General features: G+C 42.9%; 1 protein-coding gene across 2 annotated transcripts in view; it reads right to left on the bottom strand.

The window, feature by feature from the left end:
• Positions 1 to 21545, bottom strand: part of ZBTB40 (zinc finger and BTB domain containing 40) — a 90081-nt gene that overhangs the window by 11377 nt on the left and 57159 nt on the right. For both annotated transcript variants that reach the window (XM_011966571.1, XM_011966569.1), the window contains 10 exons: positions 17993 to 18185; positions 17236 to 17378; positions 13048 to 13240; positions 11160 to 11296; positions 10560 to 10761; positions 10060 to 10193; positions 7949 to 8117; positions 7172 to 7630; positions 6206 to 6412; positions 1882 to 2046 (listed from right to left, as the gene is read on the bottom strand). In XM_011966571.1, coding sequence (XP_011821961.1) covers positions 1882 to 2046; positions 6206 to 6412; positions 7172 to 7630; positions 7949 to 8117; positions 10060 to 10193; positions 10560 to 10761; positions 11160 to 11296; positions 13048 to 13240; positions 17236 to 17378; positions 17993 to 18185 — 2002 coding nt within the window. The remainder of the gene's footprint in view (positions 1 to 1881; positions 2047 to 6205; positions 6413 to 7171; positions 7631 to 7948; positions 8118 to 10059; positions 10194 to 10559; positions 10762 to 11159; positions 11297 to 13047; positions 13241 to 17235; positions 17379 to 17992; positions 18186 to 21545) is intronic.

Here is a 21545-nt window from a genome sequence, read left to right as displayed (position 1 = left end):
GAGCTACATGCTTAATTGGATATGCCAACTCTTCAGTGAGACCCCCAAAATAAAAACTAGTAGTGATGAAGAATACATTTGCCATCCTATGGCAGGAAATTTTGGTATTTTTCTTAAAGCAACAGAAATCAAAATGTTTTAATAAAATCCTTTGCTCACAAGCCAATCTTTTATGTGCATTGATTCAGATTAATTCAGGAATTCTGACATGCAGCAGCATCACTAACTAGTTTCCCTGTGGACATGAGCTCTTGAAATCTCAGTTTTACACTATCTTCTAAGACACTTTGATGCAGCTTTCTATAAGCAACAATGTGGTTCTATGAAACCGGCAAGAAATGGGAAAGGGGGGCCTGGATGCTAGGCCTGCCACGGATGATATAGTTTAGGGTATGGCAAAGTATTCTCGGTCTTCTCCCTTCTGAAAGTTAATAATGTCTTCCCCTTTCCTGATGCCCATGTATTGCTACTGGGAAAGGAAGACTAAAGCAGAATGTCATTAAAGAGGTCAAGAGGACATCAAAATTGTGGCGCTGGATCCAAGCCAAATCTCTCATCTGGAAGCCTACTGTAACTGGGTTTTTCTGGACAGCCTTGTAAACTCCTTGGAGGGAAAGAGCCACACTTTATTTCCCCTGCATCACCCAGGGTCTAGCCACATGCTGGGCACATAGGAGCTTTGGCAAAGTCCTTGCTGGCTGGCTGACGACAGACTTGGATGTGTTTACATAAAGCGCACTTGTGAGACACTGTATCTGCCAACAGCTAGAAACTGGTGTGTGGGAAGAGGGGTGGGGAGGGAAGAAGAGTATGTGAGATGCGTGGCATGCAAAAAAGACAAGCTTTGATGGTGACAAATGGCATCTGAGAGGGTTGCCCCTGTCACCAATAATAATAATATCTGGCATTACTGAGCATTTTCTATGTGTCAGGCGTGGAGTGTCATGCTTTACATGTGATCTCATTCAATTCTAATTACAATCCAAGGTGGTGGCATTATTATTTGCTCTAGTTTACAGAAGGGGCATAAGAGGCTTAGAATGGTAAATAAATTTGTTTAAGGCCTCAAGGAAAGTAAGCGTCAGGGTCAAGATTCAAGTCCGAGCCTGTGTGATTCCAGACTCCAAGCTCTTAACTCCCCTGCTGTGCTGTGCTGATTACACTCCTGCTGCAACAGGAGACGCTGAAGAAAATGTGATGTGGCCAGCCAAATGCCATGCTGGCGATTTCCCGATGGTGTAATGAGGAATCACAGAATTTCTTTGTCCTTCCTTCCTCTGTGTGTGTGTATATATGTGTGTGTGTGTGCCCATGCACACATGCACGCCGAATACAAGTGTGTTTTTGTCTGTGTCAGTTCTCACAGAAGGGGAGAAAGACGGGGCAGACCCCACCAACTGTGTGAAATACAACGGCACTCGGAAGAGAATGCTGGGCAGGAGGTTTTGAAGGGAACATAACCAAGGCCCACTCACGATGGTAGACAGTAACTCAGAAAGTGTCTGGACTGCCCCTATGGGAAAAGGCAGATGGAAGATGGACTCATGGAAATATTCCAGTGCTCTGTGAGCCAATCAGCTATAGAGGCTTTTCCCTTCAAACAGAATTTGCCTCTGTTGGACAAATGGTGCCGGGTAGGCTAAAAAGTAAGACAGGGAAGCAGCCTGGCCAGAGAGAAATAAGCATCATATGAGAAACCTTAAAATGAGATTCTTCCTGAACTAGGAAGGAGGGACTCTGGGTTTTGCAGGGGAGCAGGTAAGGGGAAGACACTGAATGGAGCTCGGGTCTGATGGATTGACACCTCTGCTGCAATTGTGACATGCTTTCCCAGTGCCAGGCTGGCATTGAGGGCTTGAGATCCACAGCCTCAGTACATACTGTGAAAGGTATGCAGATGGATAGAGAGGCCATTGGCTTGCCGGAAGCCCTTGCCACAGTCCCTGCAGACATAGGGCTTGTCCCCAGTGTGGGTCCTCACGTGGCGCGACAGCTCAATGGACTGGGCAAACACAGCATCACAGTACTGGCACGCATACATTTTCCCTGCAAATACACAGGAGCTTATTAGAGTCAGCACTAAACATTTATGGCATGGCTACAAACAAAATCTAATTCTACAGCACGTATCAGGGAAATATCATCTGGTGGACGACATTAAAACATCAGGCAGTCTGCAATACGCTGGGTGAGATCTGAGCTGTCTTGTCACATGGCACCTCACAAACACAGCCGATCACACAGAAGGTGCGAGTGTGGTTGGACAAAGGAGTAAGGACGGAGTTCTCGCTGCACAAGACAAGCCATCTGTTCATCAGTCACCGCAAGTATGAAAGAGCGTACTCTATTCCCGCAACCAGCTACATCCCTGTGCCCAGAAATTAGTGGGTTTGGATCCCCTTGCAACATATACCGTATGGATTTGCAACTGCACACAAAGGTGAGAGACGTGGATACAGAGAAGAATGAAAGCCTTCTTTCAGTCGCTTGCTATAAAGTTATTATGTATCCCTCGGTTTCTCTATTTTCACATGCACATAATGAGGAAATAATGACCAGACTGCCAAAGATTGTTAGAAAATGTGGGTAAGGAACAAATCCGGAGAACTGGCATTTGTAAGAAATGCTAGACCAATTGAACCTCCAAGCTCCCTTATGGGCCAAGAGAGCAAACAGGGCAATCAGTGAGGCAAGGCTCCAGAACCCCGGATCCCAGGTCTACCACAACTAGGGCAAGCAGCCTCATTTTCAGTGTTTATGTATTGGGCTGCAAAATAAGATTTTGTTAGGGAAAAAAGGGTTCCTTGAATGGAGAGGTGAAATTATTGAGGAGCCTGGGGCATAGTCCTTGATGTTCTCAATCCTCAGTTTCTAGATGATCTCTCAGTGCCTCATACACCATCTGTAATGGATGCCTCCTGTAGTATAGCTCCAGCTTGCATCTTTCCCCAGAACTCCAGATCCGTATGTCCAACTCCCCACTGCCCTGCTCTCCACCTGGATGTCTAGTAAGTATCTCCAATGCATCAGATAGGCCACTATTTGTGGTAATTTGTTACAGCAGCAGGATAAACTAACACACTTCACAGAAAAACCAAAAGTCTTCATCTGTTTTGGGAACCTAAAACAGAGCTCCCAATGCTCTATCCCCACCCTCCCCACAGCCACCACCCACATACTCCCCCATCTCAGTCAATGGCAGCATCACGCAGTTGCTCATGGCAAAGCCCCAAAGCCTTCAGTTCCTTTACTTCCTCTTTCCTTCACATCCCACATTCAGTCCACCATGAGTCTTGTTACCTCCATTTTCAAAAATATATCCTAAAACTTGAACGTTCTTTACAACCCCCACTAACACAACTCTAGTTGAAAACTATATCATCTCTACACTGGACGGCTCTAATAGCTTTCTGTTTCCCTCTTGCCTTACTATAGCTTATTGTCTGGAGTGGCCAGGATTAACTTCTGAAAATGTAAATTAGATCCTACCACTCATTCTCTGCTCAAAATCCTTCTATGGCTTCATGTGGTAAGTGGGATAATGGACCCCGAAGATGTCCATGTCCTAATTCCTGAAACCTGTGTGTATGTTACCATACATGGCAAAAGGACTTTGTGAATGTGACTGGATTAAGGATCTTGTGATGGGGGGGTTGTCTTGGATTATCCAGGTGGGCCCAATGTAATCGCAGGGGTCCTCATAAGAGAGAGGAAGAGGAGCAGAAAAGGAGGCATGGCGATGGAGGCAGAGGTTGGGGTGATGTGGCCAAGAGCCAAGGAATGCGGGCAACCTCTAGGGGCTGGAAAGGCAAGGAATGAGATCTCCCCTAGAGCCTCCAGGAGGAACTCTGCTGAAAGCTTGAATTTAGCCTCACGAGATCCATCCTGGATTGCTATCTTCCAGAATGGTAAAAGAACATATTTGGGTTGTTTTAGGCCAGTATTTGTGGTAATTTGTTACAACAGCAGGATAAACTCACACACTTCACATAAAAACCGAAAGTCCTCACCCTGGCTTGTAAGACCCTCCAAGGTCCAGCCTTTGCTAGCATCTCTGGCCTTATTGCTTAATGCTCTTCCTCGTTGACTCTGCTTTAGACCCTTCTAGCTCTCTCTGGTCTGTCGTGCGGGTAAAGCTCATTTCCACTGGGGAGGTGCTCTGCACTTGGGATGCTCTCCTAGGTCTTCCACTGGCTCCATTTCTCACTTTGTTTAGGTTTCTCCACAAATGCCATCTCGCAGAGGCCTTCTCTGATGATACAAATAGTGTTCCCCAAGCCCTGTCCCCTCACTGTGTACCCTGCTTTATGCTTCTTCATAGCAGTAACTGCTATCTAAATTTATACTATATATTTACTTGTTTATTGTCAGTTTTACCGAGTGGGATGTAAGTCCCATGACAGGGGTGCGTATATTTACAATACCCCATGCCTGAAAGAGTACTTAGGAAATTCATTCACTCAGCAAATACCGGTTGAGGGCCTACTTTTGCCAAGTACTAGTCTAAGTCCCATGGATGCAGCAGTGGGAAAAGAAAAACTAACAGCTTGCCCCTCATGACTCTTGCATTCTAACAGGGAAGACAAAGCAGAAATAAAGTAAATTACTAAAGTAGATACTATATCATATGAGAAGCACTATGGGAGAAAAATACTGCATGGAAACCAGGGGTGGGCTGCTGAGACCTTACAGAGGGTGGCCAGGAAGGGACTCACCGAGAAGCTAAGTGTGAGTAAGGTCTCAAAGGAGGTGATGAAGAAAAGCATGAGGTGTCTGACGGGAAGTGTTCCCAGCAAAAGGAAGGGTAAGAATAAAGGTCCTGGAGCAGGTGCCTGCAGGCCTGAAGGCTGGCCAGAAAGCTAAAATGTACAGGCCCAAGAGATGAAGTCAGAGAGGAATCAGGAACCTTAATCACGGAGGGCCTGAGAGGCTATCTCAAGGACTCTGCATTTCACAACTGACTGGGACAAAAAGCCATTGAAGAGTTTGGAGCAGAGAAGTGACCTGATAGGGTTTATTTATTTTTTAAGTATCAAGAGAAATGGTGAGAGCAAGACCAGCTTTGAGGCTACTGTGACAGTCCAGGTCAAACAATGGTTGCATTATAATTTACACGTAAGTGCTCTAAACAATACGTAGACTCCTCCAAGAAGCCTTCCCTGACAATGCACCTCCTCCTCCCCTCCAACTGGACTAGAGACCCCTTCTCCATCCTTCCTCATCATGCTGGTGTTATTCCGCATCATACAGCTGAGAATCTGCATTGTAACGGGCACCATACTCCCCTCCCCCTGCCCCCTTCAGGCCACAAGCTATGGGCACACAGGAACCCCAGCTCAGCTACTCGGCATCTGCCACTGCCTGATCCACAGTAGGTGCTCAGTCAGGGTCCTTCTCATGCTTGAATTCGACCTCAAAGCTAAAAGAATTTTATGTAAATTCTCTCTAACTTTTAATGGCAAAAACCGCAATGACTTTTCCACAAACCTAATACAAAGTCATAGGAGGTTAGCCAGCCTCTTTCAGAAGCTCTCCCAGTAAGCAGTTTACATGTCTATGCACAGAGCTATTCCCAGTCGTCTGTTTGCCTAGAGGTTGTGCATTGTTATTTTATTTTATTTTATTTTATTTATTTTTTGAAATGGAGTCTCACTCTGTCACCAGGCTGGAGTGCAGTAGTGCAATCTTGGCTCACTGCAAGCTCCGCCTCCCAGGTTCACGCCATTCTCCTGCCTCACCTCCCGAGTAGCTGGGACTACAGGTGCCCACCACCACGCCTGGCTAATTTTTTGTATTTTTTAGTAGAAATGGGGTTTCACTGTGTTAGCTAGGATGGTCTCGATCTCCTGACCTCGTGATCTGCCCACCTCAGCCTTATTTTTTTTGATACTTAACTTTCGTGGGTACACAGTAGGTGTATATATTCATGAGATACATGCGACGTTGTGATACAGGCAAGCAATATGAAATAACTGCATCATGGAGAATGCGAGATCCATCCCCTCCAGCATTTACCCTCTGTGTAATACATAATCCAAATCACATTCTTTACTTAAAATGTACAATTAAGTTATTATTGACTATAGTCACCCTGTTGTGCTATCAAATTGTTTTGTTTTTGAGATCTATATCACACCTAATCCAAATGCGGTTTAGGCAGTTTATAGTGAAGTCTGCAGGAGAAATGAACTGCGCCCGGCCTTACCTTCCGAGTGCTTCTTCTTGGTGTGATAGGCCAGGGCAGAGGCCTGGGTGAAGGTCATGAGGCAGTGCTTGCACATGAATGGGCGGTCCCCGGTGTGAAGGCGAAGGTGGTTCTTCAGGGTGGAATTGGCTGCAAACTTCGCCCCACACTCTTCACAGGAGAAAGGCTTCTCATCGAAGTGCTCTGTCAGCTTGTGGTACTGCATGCCTAGGGAAGCCACGCATACCAGAGACCAGAAGAGATGCTACTAATCAGTGTTAGGAATCTCGCACAGGATGCCAAGAGCACTGTCTCAGGCCAGGCCTCCGGAGGAAGCACAGCACGAAGTCCAGGGCACCAGGCCACGCTTGTGCCCCCTGCACACAGCCACGCTGCTCTCTGCCCACCAACTGGCATCCCCAAAGTCACCTGGCCTCATTCCTGGATGGAATCCCTTCTCTCTCTTAAATAGGACCCTGACACCCAGAACTAGGGAAACTCAACTTGCTTTTATATTTCACTAGGTTTATACAAATTCTAAGACAAGGGAAAACCATTTTGACTATACATCCCATGATTTCCATGACTCTTGTTTGTTATCAAGAAACAAGTGGCACATGGAAACATGAGCCAGGTATTAAGCAGCTGGTTATCACTGTAAACAGTAAGAGCTCCAAGTTACTGTGTGCTCGCTCTATTACAGGCAGTGCACTGGTGTTTAGCTCTGTTACCTTAAGCCTTCATAACAATCCAACAAAGTTAGTGGCATAAGGGTGCTGCTTTAATAGATTTGGGGAAATCAAAGCTAAGGGGGCTGATTCCAAAGCCCATGCTCTTCTCAAAATATTACCCTGCATCTGTAGGAACCTGCTCTATTTTCTAAGCCCACCCACAGCCCTCACTGTACACAACAAAGGGCAAGGCCTGAAATCCAAACTATAAAACCCACAGTTATCATCCTCTGTTCCTTTGCCTTCTTGAACGTACCTGAGGCATGGGCAAATTCTCTCCCACAGAGGTCACATGTCACTGGAAGCCTCTTCTTCTTCTTCTTGGGTGCGTCGGGCTCTCCACCTGCACCATGGGCCTCCAGCTGATGTTTGTCCAGCTCTTTCTTGGAATCCTTGGTCTCCCTGCACTCCTTACACTGCACCTGTTTGCTCTTGGCCACCCGGCAGCGCTTCATGTGCACCTTCAGGCGGCAGTAGAAATGGAAGCTTTTGTCGCAGGCCTTACAGACGAAGCTCTTCTTGGCAGGGTCTGGGGAGGCAGAAGCCTCTTTCTCTTGCCGTCCTGGCAAGGAACCAGTCTCTCCTTGATCGTTCTGTTCCCCAGGCTGGCTGTCTTCTTTGGCTGCCTTTTCATCTTCTTTGTTGTTGGCTTCAAGGTGAAATTTATTACTCACCCTCCACGTTTCCTTCTCTCCATCTTCCTTAGTAAGGACACCTGCATCAGACAGACAGCTTGTGGCTCTGCAAACTCTGTTTCTATTTTGCTTTATAACATTTCTAACACAAAGGAGACTAGAGACTACTTGAGATCCTCAAAACACTCTGAAGTAATATCATTGTCCTCTTTATTTTCCAATAAACACAAAGAACATTTTCCCTCTCTGTCTCACGACTTTTTTAGGTATTGAGAGCGTATAAAATGAATACGTAACTTAAGGTTGTGATAAACTCTGATATGAACTGCTGCCTCTTTCTTCAGGAAACAACCAGGGGTGCTGACAGGAACCCCCTTCCCACCCGGCCCGTTCCTTACCAAGGTATGCTAACTCCTGCATGACAGGCTGCAGGCCTGGAAAAGATTTGTGGACACTGCACAGGAGGTGGCATATTTCAATGGCCGAGACTGATTTTTCCACGGCTCTACTCAGCACTGCTCTCAGGGAAGCTTCAGGGCTGGCTGTCTCAGAGGAAATGCTCAGAATCTAAATGAATACCAGGAGACAAAGGTGGGGGGTTAATCTCAGCAGATTTTCTCCATGGTTTTCAACTTAAAAAAAAAAAAAGCTAATCCCAGGAAGGCACTGCTCTATTTATAAGCAGTTTATACATCGCCTTGTGATAAATGTAGTGGACAGCTCTGTTTGCCAAAGAACAGGAAAACTAACAAAACAAAACAAAAAAAGAAGCATGTATCCAGATAAATGCGCAAATACAAAGAAGATATATACAGGGAAGCATAAAGCATTTTCTATAAGAAATAGCTTATCGGAAACTAGGAGTCTCCCAAAGACCTTTTCTGGATTTTAATACTAAAAGCTTGAAAAGCTATAGGATTTGGTCATCGTGTGTCTGTCTTGAAAATCAGAGTAAGTTTTCATAATATATAATTGTCTCAATGTCTGGAAGTAATTCTGCATGATCAGTGGCTTCATATTTTTAGATACTTAGATATACCCATTTAAACGTCATTTTCTTTCACAAAGAAACTCAGCGTTTTAAAGAAGGTTCAAATAGAAGCTTTAAAGAGGCCAAGAATATTATTTCAAAGCCGTCGTCCTCTTTCAGAATGTTAGAGCTATCAGCAGAAAGAGTCGGTACACTGAGAAAATAAAGCTAAACCATCCACAGATGGCCAAATGGAATTTTCATTTTGGAAGATATTTTATTTCTGCTCTTTTCAAGTCTATCTAAATAAACCTGATGTCCCTGGAGGCAGGCATGAGACTAATTAGTGAGGCTAAAACTGATCAACTGCAGAAACCCCACTTCTGAAGTTGTGGCATGCTGGAGAGAGTCTAACAGATGAATCTTTCCTCTGAAGCCCCACAGAAATGTGTGCCATCTTCTTCCCAGCTGAGTCAGACCAATATGTGGCTGTCACCTGCACAGAGAGAGTCAGAAACCCGCCCTTCTGCACACCTTCCACACCTACCGGAATCAACAGGGCACTACATTTGAATCTGTAGTTTAACGTCATGTTCCTTTCTTGTTCTTCCCCACTCAAGATGCACATGATCCTGGGCTGGACACCCATGAGTTCCCCCAGTCCCCACCTGGTATTCCTGGGATGCTGGCCACATTGTGTGAAGCCTTACAGAAAATGAGCTGGCATTATCTGCTACCCCATATGGACAAAAGCTTTGTTCTATCTATGTTTATCTTGGCTCTTTATAGAAGCCAGAATAAAACATGTAATAAGACCAGTTTTACTTTCCTTCACCTGAGAGAAGCTGCTTCTTAGAACAGGTAAGAGAACAGTATCATGGCTCCAGGGGATACCAGGTTTAGACAAATGGAATAAATTGGTTTGAGTCATAGGAACCCGGGTTCAAATCCTGACATCATCTCCTCCCTGCCGGAGCATTTTAGACAGGTAACTTAACTCCTTGGGGCCTGAGAACCCTTGTCTATAAAATGTGGTAACATCACCTGCCATGTAGAGCTGGAAGGATTAAAAGAGCAAACGTGTTAGGAAGCATTAGCCTAGCACGGGGTACAGATATTGGTTCCAGCCAGGCATGGTGGCTCACGCCTGTAATCCCAGCACTTTGGGGAAGCTGAAGTGGATGAAATACTTGAGGCCAGGAGTTCGAGACCAGCCTGGCCAACATGGCGAAACCCCGTCTCTACTAAAAATACAAAAAATTAGCAGGACATGGTGGTGCACACCTGTAATCTCAGCTACTTGGGAGGCTGAGGCAGGAGAATTGCTTGAACCCGGAAGGCAGAGTTTGCCATGAGCCAAGATTGTGCCACTGCACTGCAGCCTGGGTGACAGAGCGAGACTCTGTCTCAAAAGCGAAAAAGAAAAAAAAAAGAAGGAAAACAACCCAACCAGATATTGGTTCCTCCCTTAGGAATGAAGACAGTCCCAGGCAACAACTGTAAAACTCTCCAGCATTTTGCTTTTTATTCCCACCACACCTCTTTCACAGTCTCTGCCAGGTGCTCCTCCTCCGAGGTAAAGAGCTTGCACTCAGTCTTCTGTTGGATGGCCTCCAAGATCAAGTGGTTATGCTTCAGGATTGTTTCTAAAGTGGCACGTTCTGGGGTGGTCACTGAAAAAAAGGGGGATCAAAAACTCATTAGTCAAACAGTGAGCACCGTTTTTTCCTTCACCCTTCCTCCACTCAATTCTTCATAATGAAAACACATTTCCCCTATCTCCAGTCTGAGGCTGGCAGTGGGGAAAATGGCAAACAGCACTGTAATCAGAGTAGAATAAGGAATGTAAGCTTAAGATAATTACTGCATCTATTTTTTAAAAGGTTTACAAACTCTTGTGTCCTTGAACGAAAATGCCAGTCCTTACTTCTAATAGTAGGGATGTGGGTGACTACTGTAAGAAGCTCTTCCTATTTTCTAGGAAGCCTGACAGCCATCTCTAGTGGGGGCAAAACCCCTCCAGAGGTCAGGTAACTTACCTGCCCGGAAGAAAGCGTCGGCACCAGGCTCCCTTCGTATTTCCTCCATGAGCAGGTCCAATGGGCAGGTCTTTGTCTCCTGAACCACCAGCAGCAGTTGCCAAACGGCTGTGGCAGAGAGAGTCTGCTTTTCTAGAACTGCTGATATCAGGGAATTGAAACCACCTGAACCAGAGTCACGTTTCACAAGCTTCTCCATGACCTTCAAGATGTAACACAAATGCTCACGTAAGAGACTCTCCAGCCACTGGCCCAGCTGCAGAGCTGCAAGTCTAGGTATTGGGTTACAGTGAACATGTTTGGGGAAGGAGTTTTTCAACATCCTCACCTCTCTCAATCTGAGAGATTTCTTATACATGTCAAGGTTCTTCATTTGTCCTTTTGAATGCCTTTCCTTACTACCACAGAAATTAGAACTATTCTATTTGTTACTCCACCTTAGAAACTGAGTTACCTTCTATTTCTCCTCCACTTAGCAAATTCTCAACATGGCTACATATGTAATATTTACAGAAAACATAAATGTATGTGTGGGTGTTCATATTTTTTCCTTCTTTCTCATTTTACCCTCCCCTCCCTCTGTTTCTCTCCCACTCTTACCTCTCTTTCTCCAGGGGCTAAACTTGTCATGTGTGAGATCATCTTTAATAAAATCTGGTTGTCTGTGAAAATCTCAGAGAGGTTTTCGTGATAGCGTCTCAATAGCTCAGTCCCATAATCATCAGGGCTTGGTTGGACTGTAAGGATATTAGCAAAACAATAATGTTTGATGCAACAAAACCTTCTACAGAAGACTCCAGGATACTACCAATGAGAGAGGAAGACAGCAATCAGCACAACAGCTCAGTGTCCTCTGCAGAGCCCTGGCTTGGGGCCTCATATGTTCAGAGCTCCTCTGCCTACCTTTAATCGCTTGGTGCCTCAGGGTCATAAAGCCATTAACACTTTGAAAGTCAGTGCCTGGTGGTAGGAGCTAGCAATTGCTCACCAGGGGGGTAATTAGAAGGCTGTACTTGTAAGAGACTCAGATGCGCAGATTCAACGGGGGCTGCTTGTCAAGCCTGAGGTAGAGGATCCGTGTGGCGATCCTAAAGATAAGCACGAATCAAGGCTGTGTGTGTGAAGCTGACCCGTGGTTTTTCTACTTAGGTGCCCTTTGGGCCAATTTGTTAGGTTCTCTAAGAGGTCATATTTACTTGAAAGTTAAGAAACATTGAAACGATCAGGCATTTCTCTTAGCTTTGCAGATATTTAAAAATGTGCTCTCTTCTTTAGCTCAGTAACTCCACTTCTGGAAATCCAACCTTAAGAAATTATCTGAAGGTCTTTGTCTATGTACAAAGGCAACTGTCAAAGCATAATCTGTGCTGATGATGACAGTGAAGATAACAACTAATATTTACTGAGTGTCCATGTGCCGGGCACTGTGCTAAATGTTTAACATGTATTATACTAGCCACACAAAAACGAATGTGATAGGTACCACTCTTACCCCATTTCACACAGCAAATGAGATTCAGAAAGGTTAAGCCACTTGCTCAGGGTATTACAGCCACAGAATGGTGAGGTGAGGCTGCAGTCCCAGGTAGTCCTGACACTAACGCCTACAGTCCTAACCATTACGCTACATGTGCTCTGAAATAAGGGCATGAATAATACACCATACACGTCCTTATGATGGAAAACTACACAGCCTTCAACAGCTAGGATTGTGGGGAGTTTTTCTGAACTGTGGAAAAGAATACTGCTGTAATGTTACATGGGGGAACCATAAAATTATACAATATGATAGTATCTTAATATTATAAAAATGATAGATAAAATATGTCAAGGTGTTGATATAGGCATGCTTGAGTGGTAGAATTTTAAATGGTTTTCTACCTTATATTTGGAATTGTCCAAGTTTGTATAAGTACATACTACTTTTATAGGCTAGGGACAAATATCCTTTTTCTGAAAACCATCTGAGTCCTAAATGCTCTGGGACAGGGAAGAGTTGGCTTAAATTGGATTGTCTTTCTAAGGCACAGGATATGGACTCATTTCCCCAAGCTGAACAGACACCAGAGTAGTGAGTTCTGGGGACTGCTGGAAGCAGACAGCACTCTAGCAGAAAAGGGGCGATCGAGATTCGAGGCTTTGCTGCTCCTATTTGTGAATATGGTTGACAGCGTGCTGAGCCTTATGAGCATATTTGCTCCTGTGGCTCTCACAGGTGATCCTGGACAGCCCTGGGAAAGCCACATGTTCATAAGTCCTGAGCCACAGGAAAACCATGAGGGAGCTTAACTGAGAAGAGTCACTCTCAGATTTCAGATCTTAACTCCAGAGAGATCGAGAATTACTGATGTATGACAGCTAGTTTCTATACTGCAATGACAGTTCTTAACATTATCTTATCTCCCCAGCATGGAGCCAAAAGGGTGTTTCAAGCTATAATTTTCTGGAAGAGTTGTTCCAGTCCAGAGAGTCAACAATTAACTAATACCTGTGGCGCCTGGCAAAGTGGCTAATTTCTGCAACTTCTCTAGCAGAAGGCCCACGTTTGGGAAAGTCATCTTCACAGCCTGGAGGAGTTTTACCAAACTCTCAGCAGTCAGGGTCTTCTCTTCAGTCATTCTGTGCAACAAATTTTCTATTGTCTCCTTGGGTGTTCTGCCCTCACAGCAATTCAGAATCACCTGCAGTGCCAAGCAATCAACCAGACACTGGTTACTGGCAATTCAACATTTATCTGACACACCACTGGAAAACCTAGCAAGACAGCATCACAAGATGCCCGATCTCCAAGTCCTCCTCTGTTGGTCTCCAGCATTATTTTTTTTCCATAGTTTCTTATTTTGTTTCAATAAAAATCTAAAATATTTTCCAAACAAATAACTGTGAAAATCTTCCTTTCTCAATTGCAGGTCTGTGTATATGCTCTGCCTCCAACAGCTTGCATTTTGTGGAAACATTCCTAAACTAGGTCTACATGATACAGCAAGTAACCTGCCTCTAACCTGGTTCTTTAGATGTGGCTTGTTTGGACACTAAGATTGAGAAACACAGATTGACAATTAACATGGTTTAATGTTTTTTGGTCTTTTTTCAGTAAAGTTCATAATATTAGCATAGGTTATAATTTCATAGGTTGTAATTCCATTGTTTTACTTTACTTGCATAGTAATCTGAATACTCAGATAATCTGTACATTAGTCTGTGGACTCCAAAATATTAGATTTAAAGTGCCTTTCTGGATTATTTTTCTTGTGGATTCCTCATTATCCATTCCTCTCATTCTCAAGAGCCACATACATCAGCTCCAGTCATAATTCAGCAGTTCCACTCCTTTGTCCTTCCTTGGTGTGCTAGAGGATTTTGAGTCAAAAGGGCACAGAACTCTAGCAAAAGGATGAAAATAAAACACGTGACAGATATCTTACAGATATTTTTATATTACAATAGAACTATTTCTTAATGGACTACGGCATAATATGCATAGCTTAGCTCTTATGGAACTGATAAAGCAGGGGATTATTTCAATACATGTAATCTACAGATTCACAGGGACTGAATTTTGAGCTTTCCTTTGGGAAAATGTCAGCTCCTAGTCATGGTAGTATGCCAGAGGCTGCCATTATCAAATTAACTTCCATTTTAAAATAATGAATTTAGCTTTAAAACCAAATTGGTTTTATATATATGAAAGGAATATATACATAATAAATCAAGCTGTCATATTCTTTGTCAGTGCAGAATATAGTCATCCTCTTTCAGGTCTAACATATAGATTTCTACTAAATAAATCATAATTTAAAAATTAAGAGCTTGTATCTAAACACCATACTGATTTCAGAGCTAAATCTTGGTTCCTAAGCAATAATCTGATACATAAAGAGGCAGCCAGACACTGGTAAGAGTAAGCACAGGCTTTACATCCAGACAGACCTAGTTCAAATTGCAGTTCTAGTATTTATTGCCTGTGTGACCTTGGGCAAGTTATTTAATTCTTCAAGCCTTATTTTCCTCACTTGAAAAAGAAGATAATACCAACTCTTGCACAGTTGTTACTGTAAAATGAAGGTGCTGTTTGTATGGCTTTGCCTAACTCCTAGGACATATGTGATCTTTAAGAAATGACTATGTTATTGATACGATTAGGAAGAAGTACTCATAGGGGTTAAGAGAGTGTGTTTTGATTAGAAGTCTAGTTCTTATTACCAGCCCCAAACAGCTGTGTCTTTGGGTGAGCTGCTTCACCTCCCTGTGTTCTGTTTCTTCATCTTTAAAATAAGGGTAATATCCATGATGTCATAAAGTTGCTTTGAGGGCAAAACTCAGTAATGTTTAAAAAGTCCTCAGCACATTGCCTGGCACACAATAAGCAATAAATAAATGACAGCTCTAGTAATTACCTTTTTTTTTCTGTTTCCAGTCCTTATGTAAATATGTTCCTGGTTACTGCTTCTTACAAAACCCAACATATTTATAAAGGCCATGGCATCCATTATTGGCATGGTTTCTAACCAGAAAAAAAGTTGGAAAAGGCCTGGGTACACATTCCACACGATGTCAAAATACTGTGGCTATTCAATCAACATTCACCTCTCCACTCCCACTTTATAGTATGCTTCAGCTTTCATGAGAAGGAATCACTTAACGAAGGTCTGGTGGAACCCCAATCTTAAGAAGTGTTTTTGTGATTTATAACTAATTTAAGCACTTCTGCTTCAGCTTTCTCTTTCAAGTAAACTGAAAGTGACAGAAGAAAATGACAGTGTGGTCTATCTTGCTGCAGAGAATGAGGCTGAGTTTGGACTCTATCTATAAATGCTGTTTTACCAAGATAATGAAACAGTTCAAAGGACACATTCAATCTAGCTAATAAGAAAAAGGTTTGAATGAGTAATCCAATGAAATCGCTAAAGAGGGAATCAGGAACTTCTAGAGCTATAAGCAACTTACTTAAATTGAGTGTCTGAACTCACACTTAATTGGAAAGGAGAAAAGACAGAAGTTTAATCTTTGTATATTTTATTTCTCTAAGAAGTTCAAAGGACTTAAAATTTTAAAAACAAATCACAAAATGTAATTCTGAGATTAAAGGTTGTTCCCTTTGTGTGTGTGTGTGTGTGTGTGTGTGTATGTGTGTGTGCATGTACACATGTGCAACATAAGATCACTGAGAAAAATAAAATTGAGGATCTAGTCGTCACTGTAAATTCAGGGCTTAGCCATTATACCAGTGGCTTCTAAACGTTTTCTCTCCTGAACACTTAAGTCACTTCCCACAGTTTTAGGAATTGATGCCACAAAAGTATTCTATCCCTATTCCTTCTTCCCAGATATAAAAGTATTTTTAGCACAAAGTTGAAATCAATAACACCAACAAACATAGTTATCTAGTTGCCTTGAGAAGTCATGCCAGCAGTTTTATGAGGATTTTAGTAGCTAGCTGGTGGGAGAGTAAATTGGTACAACCTTCCTGAAGGGCAATTTGGCAATATGTATCAAACACTTGAAAATTTTTATACTCTCAATTCCAAAATTCCACTTCTGAGAGAGTATAGTAAGGGAATAATTTCAGAGGTATGGAAAGATTTATGTGCAAGAATGTTTTTCACAACATCACTTATAATAGCAAAAAAAAAAAAAAAAAAAGGACACTAATGCCCAATGATAAAGAATTAATGAATTATGGAATGTCCATTAGATAGGCTACAAAATCCGTATTATAGGCATAGACATGTATTAAGATATTAGGTAAAAAGTCAAGTTAGAAAACCATATGTTCTGTATAACGCCATCCTGGGATGACTCAAATAAGAAAGAGGGGAACACGGCCGGATGCGGTGGCTCACGGCTATAATCCCAGCACTTTGGGAGGCCGAGGCGGGCGGATCACGAGGTCAAGAGATCGAGACCATCCTAGCTAACACGGTGAAACCCCGTCTCTACTAAAAATACAAAAAAATAGCTGGGCGTTGTGGTGGGCAGCCTGTAGTCCCAGTTACTTGGGAGGCTGAGGCAGGAGAATGGCGTGAACCCGGGAGGCGGAGCTTGCAGTGAGCCAAGATCATGCCACCGCACTCCAGCCTGGGAGACAGAGCGAGACTCCGCCTCAGAAAAAAAAAAAAAAAAGAGGGGAACACATGCTTCAGCAGTTAGCAGTGTCATCGCTGAGTGGTGAAATGTGAATTTTTTCTTTTTGATTGCTTTCCCCATTTTCTACATATTCCAAATGTACAGTACATTTCTACAAAGAGGAAAGGTGTCATAATAATTACAAAATTTCCTTAACATTTTAACTCGATACAGTTGTTTACAGTAAAAATTGATAGAGTCAGAGCAAGAATAGCATATATCCATCTGTCCATCTGTCCGTCCATCCATCCATCCGTCCATCTGTCCACCTGTCCACCTGTCCATCCATCCACCCACCCATCCATCCATCCATCCATCCATCCATCCACCCACCCACCTATCCATTTTCCTTATGGCTCCATGTGCAAGGCCTTCAGCAAGCTACTGTGAGGAAAGCGACATGATACGAAACAAGCACCTCAACTTCAAGGTGCTTACTATGCAGTATGTATTAAAATACTGCAAAGTATAAAATGCTATGTGCCACAAAAGAATTTTTTTAAGTGCTATATGAATTCAGGAGGAGGGAGGAGACACTTGACACAGTTACCCTTTTTTCAGTGCCAGTCAGGAATTCCTCCTTGGCTGTTTCCAGGAACTCCATAATAGGTCTCAGCTGTGTTACACACTGTATCAGGTCCTCTTTGTGTTCTAGTAACAGAACAGACAAGGTCTTTCCCTCCTCTGTGCTCCCTGGGGGAGAAAGAGTTAGAAACACACAAGAGAAGCTAGTCAATTTGAAGAAAATGACAGCATGGTTTGTCAAGAGAGATCTAACAGAATAGTAAAGTGATTTTCAGCTTATTCTGAGCACCTGAATGCAGATTCTCTTTTACAGAGGAAAATACTTTATTATTCTGTTTAAACTCTATGAAAGGAAAAATGTTTCATTTATCTGTCGAAACACAAAGCTGCAGAGCCAGCCAGAGGTTAACTTCTGGTTGGCAAGGCCACTGCTTTGTACCTAACCCAAATGAGAGAAGCTTCAGCCTTAAAGTGCTGTCAGCGAACCAGTCCACCCTGGGTACTCAAGTCATTGATTTGAATGTGTGGCTTTTTGAAGGGCAGGAGAACATTGATGATATTCTCCAACTTCAAGGTGTCAGACTAGTTAACTGTGGGATAGAAATGGAGACTCAAATTTAGTTGGTGTATATTTAACATGCAGCTTCTGGAATTTACATGTGAAACTTATGTGAAAACCACTTAATAACTAAGCCACCAAAGAAACGCATCACTGGAACAAACTTTATAGCATCATCCCAAAATAAAACCCTGCCATTCCAATCCATAGGATCTTCTCCTACCTTTTGGCTGCACTGTGTCTACATCTTCTGGCTTCCTGTCTAACAGTGCTGTTTTTACTGCAGGATTAGAATCTTGGTACAGCCTCAACAGGGACACAACAGTCTGAACATCCAGGCTCCCCTCTCTTACTTTACCCAGGATTCTCTGGAATGCTGAAAGTCCTCCTTCACCCTCGAGACACTTCACTACAGTCTATGGAACAAAAGTACCCAGAAAGATAGATTAGTGAACCACAAGAACCATCCACTCCCTGCATTTGGCAAACAAAGCCCTCAACAGTTTGATTCCTGCCAGCTTCTCCTGTAGCTCCTCATCCACTGCACTTTCTTCCCCAGTGGCAGTTCCAACAAGACCCGCGATCCCATGCTCCTACCCCTGTCTTCTGGAGGACTCCAATTCCACGACTCCATGCTCGAACCTTGCTCAGGGGTTACCTCTGCTGGGAGGCCTTTCCTGGCCACAGGTCCTACCTCCTCTTCACTGCTTTTAATTTGACATTTGTCATACTATATTATAATTATTACATTTTTTCTCCTACTAGACTTCTTGAAGACACGAATTATGCTGTTCTGTATCCTCTGTATCTTCAGCAAATAGCATAGCCTGGCACACAGTAGGGGCTCAGTGAATTTTTAATAAACTTAATGCACTTCTTACCTAATTATACCTTTCTGAATCTGGCATTTTAAGTATTTCATGGGCAAGGATGTCTGAATTTAAATCTAATCAACTGTCATTTTATTATTTGAGGATGCAATTAAAATCTCACAATTTAGGAAAAAAGATTACCTTAAATCATTTACATTATAAATGACAGACTATTTAAAAAGACATGAGCCTTATTAATTTTAGATATAGTCGGTAACAATTAAGGCTAACAATGTGTTGGCTTGTAGTTGCCAGCTGTAAGAACATATGACTCACATGTTAATTACGCCGTGTGAATGACTGCTTTCAGCCTGAAGGGGCTTCACAGCTTCTTCCCCTAACCAACGTTTATATAACGGGCCTTGCCTCTGGCTTTGTGCCACTTGACCTTTCGGTGGCACTTGGCAGTGCCTCTGTATCACAATTCTCTTCTGATTTCAGCAGCACTGAAGTATGTGGGATAAGAACTTGCCTTCCTGACCACTCCTTTTCAGCCTTTCACACTGGTTCTTCTTCCAAATCCGTAACCATTAACAGCACCTAAGACTGGTCTCAATCTTTTATTTTTTTTTCTCCTTTTATATGCTCCCTTTTGAAAAGCTCTCACATGTATCGCTTTACCTATCACCTTTATGCAAACCACTCTGAAAAGCAGCTCTAACCCTGCACTGTTTCAATCCAGAGCTGCCACACGGTTTCTGCTGGACACACCTTATCCTCCCTCCAGAGGTCTCAGGGGCGCATATAAAACCAAAGTCATCATCTTGACTCTTCTAGACCCTTCTAAGACATCAACAACCCCAGTGGCAAAATAAACAAAATTAGTATTCCTTTCTTTGGTCTGACAGAACATCTCTCATGCAAATACGAGGAAGGTCAATTGGAAGGTAGGATTCATATTTCTATTCTAGCAATAATTAATTTACTTGAAAAAATCTGATAACCAAAACTGAATTTCGTGTGTACAGTCATATGTAGAGTCTTTATATTTCTACTTGACAAAGCTACCATCTACCTTTGATTTTTTTTTTAGTGTCAAGATTATAAAACAGAAAAATTTTCTCACCAGAGTCTTTAGAGAGCAAAAGGTTAGTTTTCTACATACACACAATCTCCCCACCACACTAAAGGAGCTCACGAATACTGTACCAACACAGCAAAATTTAGCTAGACAGCTGTTATTACCAATTCTGGTAGTAAGTATATGTTTAAGATTTTTATTTAGAGAGATTTTATCTTTCTCCTCTCCTCCCAAGTAGAAATTATAAACGAGTTACACCTTGTGTTTCTTGGCTTTGCTTTAGCTTGCTTCCTAATCACAGGATGTCTGTATAAAAAAGCTACATTAAACTTTAAAAGTTTCCTGTGTTTTTCAGTCATCTCCAAAAGTACACAGAGAGAAAACACAGTTTAATAATCCACATCAACATATCATTAGCGTAAGAAACTTCTGAGAACCTAAGGTAACTCATTTTGTATTTAAAAAATAATAAACAAGAAATGAAGATGTCAGTTGAATGCTTAATCCCCTTTGGCTAAATTAAATCAACTTTTCATGCTTTTGTTAGTTGGCTTGAAATCTCTTTAAAACGCCTTCTCACCGACAGCAGTAGGGACCCCAAGGCAGGCAGCATCTAAAATGGATCCTAATGATACCTGACTCTGGATATTCATGCTGTTGGATTGAACCTCATGACTTGCTTCTAAGAAGGAGAATATGGTAAAAGTTACAGGATGCTACTTTTGAGGTCAGGCTAGTTTGACTTCCATCTTGCCTGTGCTTTCTCTCTCTGCCCTTGCTCTGTGAGATGCAAGCTGCCATGTTGTGAGCTGCCCTATGGAGACACCCAGGTGGCAAAGAACTAATGTCTCCAGCCAACAGTCAGGGAATAAGCTTGGAAGTGGATCTTCTGAAGCCTGCCAACAGCCATGAGAGTGGGCTTAGAAAAAGATACTCCCTGGGCTGAGCCTTGAGATGCAGCCCTGGCTGACACCTTGACTGCAGCCTGCGAGTGGCTGAGCCAGAGGATTCAGATGAGCTGTACCTGGATTCCTCACCCACGGGAACTGTGGTAATAAATGTTTGTTGTTTGAAGCTGCTAGATTTTAGAGCAATTTGTGATACAGCACTGGATAACTAATACAGAGCCACTTGCTGCTAATACCCTCAGTAAACATGTTTCTTCCTTTTTATTTTCCCTTTCCTTCCTGCCTGCCTTTTGTGCATCTCAATTAATACAGCATACAGCTATCTCATTCTAGCCTAGGCCAGGCTTTTTTTTTTCCACCTGAAACTCTCCGAATATCCCAAATCCACATCTCTCAGTATCCAATTTGTCTGGCATTAACATTTGAGCCAGTGGGGAAGAGAAGCTTTCATCAATGGTGGCATCTGATACGCTTCTCATTATCCTCTCTGCTGTCTCCCTCTTTGCAGAACTACTCAGCAGTGAAATTAAAACATTTGTTCACTTCATTGCTCAACAGTGATGCTAGGGCGGCCATCTGGGAAGAGAAGCAGGGGTGGGCTGATGAAAGGGCCAGGAGAGGGCAGTTAGCTGCATGGACAGCCCTGCTCTCTCTGCTCTTTCTTTCAGAACCTACTGGGGACCTACACCCGTGCCAGCACTACAGCAGTTACTCCATCAGCCCCCTAAAGCTGCCTAGGGCTCCACAGTGGAATAAGCAAGCAAGCCCTTTTCTGCAACAGTTTTTCTGCCTAAACAGAAGGGTATTAGGATATTAGGATAGGCAGGGGTTCGTCAATTACTATCATGTAACAGAACTCCAAAAGCTGACCAAAACAGAGTTCTGTTGAAAGGGCTAAGTTCTTTAACCATACATTTGGAACTAACTCTTAATTCTCAGGGGTAAAGGTACTTCAATAAATTCATGTTAATGTAC

This window comes from Mandrillus leucophaeus, unplaced genomic scaffold (assembly GCF_000951045.1).
Source record: "Mandrillus leucophaeus isolate KB7577 unplaced genomic scaffold, Mleu.le_1.0 Scaffold765, whole genome shotgun sequence".
Lineage (NCBI taxonomy): Eukaryota > Metazoa > Chordata > Mammalia > Primates > Cercopithecidae > Mandrillus > Mandrillus leucophaeus.
This window is presented reverse-complemented; position numbering and strand designations above follow the sequence as displayed.